Genomic DNA, 8,070 nt, shown 5'->3' with positions numbered 1-8,070 from the left:
CAGGCCCTGTTGCTTCATTAGGTATGCCACACAGATGGTTGCCGAGCGACTGCGGCCATTCTTACAGTACGCAACGCTGTGTCCACCCCGTATGGCTTCTTTGGCTATGGCATCCGCACATTGATCAAAGTGCTGGTAGAGGTCCTCGTTAGGGTCATCGTAGACAGGGATCCGGAGCGTGATGACGCGACCAGTGGGGGAGGGCTGCTGCTTAGACACGTTGATGCAGAGAGTGACTGCCTCCTGCTGGATTAACTCAGGACTGCATGCTGATCGTGCGTTGCTGATGAACAGGGAGTCTGTGACCTTACACAGCTGCAGCATCTCTCACACTGAATATGAGTCACAAAATCATGAAAGAACAACAATCACAGTCAGACTGTGGACTTTAAGTCAACATCTGAAGTTAGTCATTAACGCTGTTTAAACATCACATCTGTCATCCACAACCATCCTTTATTTTCAAAATGTAAGTAGAAAGATACTTCTGCCATTTACATTTTATTTTGGACTTGCCAATAGTGAGTCACTAAGTATAATTTATTCTGGTTTGATGTACTGGTCTTCTGGAATCAGGTTCACTATAACTGTTGTTATATGAACGTTGCAGTGTTGGTTACAATTTCATGGACTAATGTTATGTGGATTAGATTGATACGCAGCTCAGCTGAGGCAAGGTACTGGATAATCCACCTTCATTCCACTGGCACGCTCTGCATCTAGTGCCCGGCAATAAACTCAGTAACTTGGTAAGATCAACAGTTTTTTTAACAGTCAACTTATGACAGTTCGAAATGTAATTCACAGAATTTCGAGAGATGATCTTTGAAACAGTGATACACGTTTGTATTGAATGTATGTCCATTATAAAATGTTGACTATGAATAGACTAAAGTGTGTTGACAAATGCTCTGATGTGTTCAGAGTGCTCTGTAGCCATCATGTGGCGACCCTCGCTCTGCTTGTGTCTTCTTGTGCTGTGGTCTGTGAGTGCGTATAGCAGATCAGGTAAGCCAGGAATTATGAAGGGTTTATCTACAAGTGCATTATTGTGGGGGGTCCTATCAACATCTATCGTTTGACATGGTAGAGATGCTTATATGAATGTGTGCTGACATTTCTAAACAATCAAATAGTATCTATCTACTGCTCATTCTCACAGAGTCTTTAAAATAGTCTTTTACAGTGGACCACAGGCACATTCACTTCTGCGCTCCAAACGGGCTAATAGCGTGTTCGAGGAGCTCAGACCACCATCGAAAGAACGTGAATGTGTCGAAGAGATCTGTGACTTTGAGGAGGCCAGAGAGATCTTCCAGACCCTAGAGGCAACGGTGTGTTCATCTGTACAGAAATAGCCATTATTCATTGGTAGTGAGCAGCCCAAGATCAGAGAGAACAACTGCTTGCTTTTCCTTTATTGGCTATTTGGCACAACAACAGAATCTGGAGGTAGAGTCAGTGTGAATTCAGCTGACTCAGTGCAGTGACATGATGCCTATTTACTTGCCTTTCCACATGCAACTTAAACCACTTTAACCAACGGTTAAAAGAGGCTCCAAAACAGTAGCACTTCCTCAAGTATAGTGGTACTTCTACTCTCTGTCCTTGAACATGTATCCAAATGCTGCCATTCCTTCTCATTCAAATCATGTGGTCATAATAGAAATCTCCCTTTTCAGCTGGAGTTTTGGACTGTGTATAAAGGTTGGTAAAGTCTTTGTATTTACTGAAATATATGTAGGCACTAGGCACTGCACTGGCTCAGTAGTTTTACAAGACTTCTTGTCTTTTTTCAGATGGCAACCAGTGTGAGCCCAATCCATGCATCAATGGAACATGCATGGACAAGTTCCAGTCCTTTGAATGCCTCTGTCATCCTGGTTATGAGGGGAGATACTGTAATCAGCGTAAGCTACATGGTCATAGATTTATCTTGTGGCTGTCTGATCTTCAATGAGTGTTGCCGAACATACATGACTTACATCTGAACTACCCTGTTTTAGCCAGCACAGCCTCTAACTGCTCTCTGAAAAATGGCGATTGTGACCATGAGTGTAATTTGAGGTCTGATGGCTTGGTCCGCACTTGTAACTGTCTCCCAGGATTCAGGCTTCATGAAAATTTCAGAACCTGTAGTCCTATCAGTAAGCCTATCTCCTCATGTCCCTGCATGATTTTAGTTCCTGCCTATTATACCACAACAACGTCAGGCATATTCTCCCTCTGTCTCTGTCTCCCTGTCTTGTACATATTTTGTGTTTCATAGATAACCATGCCTGCGGAAGGATTTTGATACACAAGTCCGCATTCAATACAGGGCCTATGGAAGGATTGATGCCATGGGTAACCGGAGGAGAAGTGGGCATGAAGGGAGAGAGTCCCTGGCAGGTACAGCACTGTCTAGTCCTGACCTCCCAATCAATCAAATATAGCATACTATAGCTATAACAACTATACCAAAAGGGCTATTGATGGGAATGTATTTTTTTTGCTTTACACGGTCGTCACACTTGTCACATCCATTCCCATGTCATAGGCTCTTTTACTCAGTTCTGGGAGATTCAACTGTGGGGGAGTTCTAATAGACAAGAGCTGGGTCCTCACTGCTGCTCATTGTCTGGAACACCTTACTCGTATCAGTGTCAGATTAGGTATGATGACCTTCTTGACCATTCCTCCTCCTGTGAGTGTGAGTGCGACTGTGTTTGTGGAATTACTCTCTCAGCTGAAGGACTGACTGCCTGGTGTGTCCACAGGTGACTATGTGCGCAGCAAGAAGGAGGATTCAGAGGTCACTGTGCAGGTGGCAGACATTATTCCACATCCGAATTACGACAGCAAAACAATGGACAATGACATTGGACTACTGCGCCTGGCAGCACCAGTGAAATACTCCACCTACATCCTACCAGCCTGCTTGCCGAGTCGAGGGCTAGCTGAAGGGGTGCTACACCGCAACGGTACAGTCACCATTGTGACAGGCTGGGGAAAGGTGAACGAGACATACTGTCATTACAGTAAGGCCCTCAACTTCATCGAAATCCCACTGGTGGACCACGCCTTATGCCAGCAAACGACGATGAGCAAGGTGACCGAGAACATGCTGTGTGCCGGTGTGTTGGGCGAAATACAGGACGCCTGTGAGGGGGACAGCGGTGGGCCAATGATGGTGGAGTATCGCAAGACCTGGTTTCTGATTGGTTTGGTGTCTTGGGGGGAAGGCTGTGGTCACAAAGACAAACTGGGCTTCTACACTAAAGTATCTAACTACCTAGAGTGGATAGATAGAGTTCGTGAAAAGTATGAGTAGGCACTTCTCTACCACTTCTCTTGCTGCCATCAGAAATAACAAAAAATGTATTAAAAACTAGATGTACCGCAGAGTGGTACAAAATATGATCGCCACCCAGTCCTGCACATTCTCTCCACAAAAATAAATCACGCTTGTCAATTCGTTTCCATCTCCTACTCCATTCCCTACTTTTGTGTATGTAAATGAGTGTGCAGACAGTAGTGTGTTTGTTTTATGTGTGCTTCTGTGTGTGTGTGTGTATGTGTGTGTGGGTTCGCTAACTTCGCTTGTGAGTGTGTGTGGGTGTGTATGTGTGTGTATGAGTGTATGTGTGCCTGCTTGCCTGCATGTGTGTGTCTTTTTACGTCTGTGCGTGTGTTTATGTGTATGTGTACGTGTGTGTGTGTGCGTGCATGTACTGTAGGTGTGTATATGTGTGTGCGTGTGCCTGAATGCGTGTGTGTGTTTATGTGTGTGTGTGTGTGTGCATACGTGCATGTAGGTGTGTGTGTGTGTGTGCGTGTGTTTATGTGTGTGTGTGTGCGGTGCGTGTATGCCTCTGTGTGTGCATGCCTGCGTGTGACGTAGCACCCTGCCTCGTTGGCGTCACTGTAAAGCCCATTCAGTAAGCAAATAAACGGTCTTGCTCAAACCACCACCAATTAACGTAATTTTGCTCTCAATCAAAAGTTTGCTATTGTTAACTACTGTATATAGACCCTAGGTTGTTTTTGCTCCATTTTTTTCCTCCGAGTTACACTTTAATGGCTTTTGTTATCATCCAGCTTCATGTATCTGCTTTTGACCATTTTAACAATGGAAGGACCTGTTGAATATAAACTTTCCTCAATCAACCCAGTAATTTTGTAGCCTGACCCTGTCCATCTGGATCTCCTTTCAGGGAGATACTGGTCTGGAACATCATAGTTCACTACCTGCTCAATCAGCAATTAGAGCTAGGATGATGCTATAGTTTTGAAATCAAACGTGGCTGTGGTACTATAGTAGCAACGCCTGTCAATATCAAAAATTGAAGTCAGAAGAATGTGTACATTTATTTACAGCAAAGGTAGGCCCACATAAATTACATTGTTTCCTGAGTGGCAATGCTATTTATTGTCAGTTTGTAAAGCTCAGGCGAAGTAGGAAATAATCCCTGAGATTGGTTAGGATGGACCAAGGATTTCAAAATTAAGCTATGTCTATGCCCATCACCATGTTAGTATTGGCAAGGTTTCTCAATCATGAGCGACCAGACTGTATTCACAAAGTCAATGAGTACTAATTTTGTCTAAATGTGAAAACTTATATACACATACAGGCGAATAAATAACATGCAACAAAAGATAATGACATAACCAGGATGTTGGAAGTATTTTCTGGGAGGGGGTGCGGATGTTGTCAGTGGGGGTCCGGGGGAAATTTTTTAAATTCTGACTGCTAAACACACCATTTCAACACAGTTTTTGGAATAGAAATACCAACAGAGAAAGCAGCGCCCGTCTTCTGTCTGACTAAAGGGGGGTTCACATTGTACGCTCAAGCGGCGGCCTGCGCTATGAAACTCATAATTGTCAATGGCTTGCGCGTGGAAGAACTGGCCAAATAAATACAAACAATTAACAGAACATTACATAAAATTATAAACAAAAACAAACTAAAAAATGATGCCAGACGGAGCAGTGTGTCTCGTCAGCATCCCTGTAAGCTAGCAACCCAGGAGGCCCTAACCTTGCAGAAAGCATGCTCTGAGAACAGAAGACAACATGTCCAGTGTAGCCATGGGTCTGTCTACACAGAAAATGACAAATGTGTTGGTTGCGTTTAGGAGGTGCACACCCACTTCCAACGTCACTGTGACATAATTAATAAAGTAGCCTAGGTTACGGGTAGGCCTAAGCAGGTGAGACACGCCGCTCTGTCTGGCATCATTTTATGTAATGTTATGTTCATTTTTTTTATTGATTTGTGTAGTTAAATGTATTCTCCCTTTATTTATGTTATTTTTGATAGTTTTTGAGTTACTCTTTTTACTGCTTACTAGTCGGCTGATGCCGTTAACTTCCCATGGCTAGCTTTTGACCTGGGCCTCTGACATCCTTCCATCCATCCGTGAGCGGTGCTGCACTTCACTGTCTGGTCAAGGGGATTTCTCGGGACAGCTGGACCTACTCTGCGAAAGATCTGCCGCGACCACCGAGCTGTTGCTGACCTGCTAACTGCCATGCCAACTGCTTGGAGTCTGGACTGAGTAGATGTTAACGTTAAAGAACTCTGCCATCTCATGGAGCAACAAACTGTCGCTGTCAAAAGTCCACCAAGTTGCTGATCTGCAAGATCGCCCACGACATCAGGCTGTCATGCTTCCAGTGCTCTCTACTGCCAGTAGAAGCCTAGGCCTAACGTTAACGTAAAATCCTCTGGATTGGGCTGTTATATAGACACAGCTGTATGCCATCATCATTGCCCTTGGACATTTTTCAACCAATTGGACTGAGTTGGACTAAGTTAACACAGACTTTTCTTTATTTTTAATTTCGTATTTATTTATTTTATTATTAGTTAATCTTTGTTTGTTGTCTGTCTTAAGTGTCTTGGGTACACTCCATCCGACATCTTTTGTCTTGTGTGTCATTTGTTATTTTGTAAATTTTTCTGTTTATGTCTTATTGTAGGTACGTTGGTGACTACGCCACTCCGTCCGGCATCTTTTGTCTAATGTGTCAATGTTTTCTGTGTGGGGCACTTTTGAGTTGCACTCTGTGCATGTGAAATGTGCTATACAAATAAAACTGACTTGACTTGACTTGACATAATGAAAACAGACCGCTAGATTCCACTGAATTTATGCTGTGATGAGTGTCTCCTCCATGGAAGCAGTCGCTCAGCAGACAGTTGGAGGAAGCGCATGGGTTTATGCATTTGCACTGGTCTGAAATTCATAAAAAAGTTATAATTATTTATAACCCTCTCCCCTAATAAATAGTTGTGTCATCAGCAGGTACATTAATAATTATTGTACAAGCAGAAAAGGTTTGGTGTAAAGTCCAACAGGTAAGTAAAATCAGGATGGAGGGAGACAGACTAAATCAGGATGGAGGGTGGATGAGGGGGTTGCTGTCCTCTGACCTCCTGGTTTTCAGTTCCTGCTCATATTTCTCCAGCTGGGTCCAGAAACCTGGGTTTGGCTCCACCACTGAACGGGCATTTTTCACAGTCTATAATCATAAGTGGGAGAAACATTGCATAATACAAGCCAGATACCTCCAAACACAGCAAATTGTAGTGGTGTTGGACAGTGTTGGGTATAGAATTAAGCAAATACATTGCATTAGACACATTCAACAAGACCATGTGTATTTTGAGAGATACTGTGAACATTGCAGTGAATCTGATCTACAAAACAGCACCCTTCCTACCTGAAAGGCCTCTGTTAAGGACAGGCCCTGTTGCTTCATTAGGTATGCCACACAGATGGTTGCTGAGCGACTGCGGCCATTCTTACAGTACACAACGCTGTGTCCACCCCGTATGGCTTCTTTGGTTATGGCATCCGCACATTGATCAAAGTGCTGGTAGAGGTCCTCGTTGGGGTCATCGTAGACAGGGATCCGGAGCGTGCTGACCCGACCAGTGGGGAAGGGCTGCTGCTTAGACACGTTGATGCAGAGAGTGACTGCCTCCTGCTGGATTAACTCAGGACTGCATGCTGATCGTGCGTTGCTGATGAACAGGGAGTCTGTGACTTTACACAGCTGCAGCATCTCTCTCTCCCCCTCTTTCTCACTGAATTTGGGTCACAAAATCATGAAATACCAGAAATCACAGTAATTTAAACTGATGTCTTTTTTCTCACATGTCCTTTCTCTCTCTCTCTCTCTCTCTCTCTCTCTCTCTCCCCCTCCATGTATCTCAAACATATATGAGCATTACAATACTTTTCTGAACTGCTTCCTATCACTTTCAAAAACAGAAACTGATGAGCAACTGATAAATACATACTAGATAAATACATACATAGAGCTCTTCTCCATGGCTTCACGGCAGGCTGTATTTACAGCAAAGGCTTAGTGCATACCGGTAGTCTACACAGAGGCTCCTTCTGGGTCCTAATGCTCATTCTTGGGTGTTTGGTGTTGCATTAGTGTGAGCACACTATCACTCTAGCCATATTGGCCTAGTCTACACTGAATGACGAGGAGGTGACACCTTGTGTAGGCTCTGCCTGCCTATACAAACCATGAGGAGGAGCACACAACACTGACACTGGAGCACACAATAACAACCATGAATCAATGTAAGGTGTTAGTGAGTCAAAATGGGAGACAAATCAAATTAGTTGTGTAAATGTGAAAACATCTGACCTGATATGTCAACTTCTCTATTTGTTCAAGGGGAAGTGGCATTCTTCTTATCATGGACCCCGTTGCCATTTGTTGTTGCCCACGGAATTCTCTCTCTCTGGCTCTAGATCCTCCCACTTCTATTTTAGCCTGCTTCTAACTCCTCCCCTCACATGGCCTGTAAATGCGCACGAGCTTTAAATCATATGACATAGGTTAGGTTGCTGTATTGCAATTTGCAATATGCAATGTAATATTTAAGCAGCTGGTGTGGGAAGCTAAACACTTATTTAATTATTTATTTATTAATTTATTTACTTCATTTTAAACGGTGAATGTATCAGCTGAGGAGGACCCAAACGTAATGAATTACATGTAGACCAAATATATCAATATAATGATGCATTTATGATATTGTAGAATCTTGTCGAA

General features: G+C 43.5%; 2 protein-coding genes across 4 annotated transcripts; one reads left to right on the top strand and one right to left on the bottom strand.

Moving 5' to 3' along the window:
- Positions 1-245: 245 nt before the first annotated feature.
- dusp28 (dual specificity phosphatase 28) lies at positions 246-7,811 on the bottom strand. 3 transcript variants are annotated; one of them, XM_048241612.1, is made up of 5 exons: positions 7,660-7,811; positions 6,715-7,081; positions 6,425-6,513; positions 6,123-6,227; positions 246-332 (listed from the first exon to the last, which is right to left on the bottom strand). In XM_048241612.1, exons 2-4 carry the CDS (start codon positions 7,057-7,059, stop codon positions 6,125-6,127), a joined length of 537 nt encoding a protein of 178 aa, XP_048097569.1. In that variant the 5' UTR covers positions 7,060-7,081; positions 7,660-7,811; the 3' UTR covers positions 246-332; positions 6,123-6,124. The 3 variants fall into 3 exon arrangements, 2 of the variants coding, with proteins under 2 accessions (XP_048097569.1, XP_048097561.1); XM_048241604.1 differs by lacking the exon at positions 246-332 and having other exon boundaries at positions 3,818-6,227; positions 7,660-7,810; XR_007193382.1 differs by lacking the exon at positions 246-332 and having other exon boundaries at positions 6,127-6,217; positions 6,281-6,513; positions 7,660-7,808.
- Positions 415-3,405, top strand: LOC125293519 (vitamin K-dependent protein C-like). Its single transcript, XM_048241470.1, has 10 exons — positions 415-469; positions 651-749; positions 925-1,008; positions 1,177-1,334; positions 1,683-1,707; positions 1,800-1,910; positions 2,007-2,147; positions 2,270-2,391; positions 2,540-2,654; positions 2,760-3,405. Exons 3-10 carry the CDS (start codon positions 942-944, stop codon positions 3,311-3,313), a joined length of 1,293 nt encoding a protein of 430 aa, XP_048097427.1. The 5' UTR covers positions 415-469; positions 651-749; positions 925-941; the 3' UTR covers positions 3,314-3,405.
- Positions 7,812-8,070: the final 259 nt, after the last annotated feature.

Source organism: Alosa alosa, chromosome 1, assembly GCF_017589495.1.
Source record: "Alosa alosa isolate M-15738 ecotype Scorff River chromosome 1, AALO_Geno_1.1, whole genome shotgun sequence".
Lineage (NCBI taxonomy): Eukaryota > Metazoa > Chordata > Actinopteri > Clupeiformes > Clupeidae > Alosa > Alosa alosa.
The sequence above is the reverse complement of the archived record's forward strand: the minus strand, read 5'-3'. Positions and strand labels throughout refer to the sequence as shown.

Bases quoted from the DNA above. Each gene is read 5' to 3' on its own strand.
- LOC125293519 (XM_048241470.1), top strand. From the start codon at position 942: ATGTGGCGACCCTCGCTCTGCTTGTGTCTTCTTGTGCTGTGGTCTGTG. The intron at 1,009-1,176 runs GTAAGCCAGGAA...TCTTTAAAATAG, and splicing joins GAGTGCGTATAGCAGATCAG to TCTTTTACAGTGGACCACAG. The intron at 1,708-1,799 runs GTTGGTAAAGTC...GTCTTTTTTCAG, and splicing joins GTTTTGGACTGTGTATAAAG to ATGGCAACCAGTGTGAGCCC.
- dusp28 (XM_048241612.1), bottom strand. From the start codon at position 7,059: ATGCTGCAGCTGTGTAAAGTCACAGACTCCCTGTTCATCAGCAACGCA. The intron at 6,514-6,714 runs GTAGGAAGGGTG...TTATGATTATAG, and splicing joins CCTTAACAGAGGCCTTTCAG to ACTGTGAAAAATGCCCGTTC. The intron at 6,228-6,424 runs GTCAGAGGACAG...TATGAATTTCAG, and splicing joins CAGGAACTGAAAACCAGGAG to ACCAGTGCAAATGCATAAAC.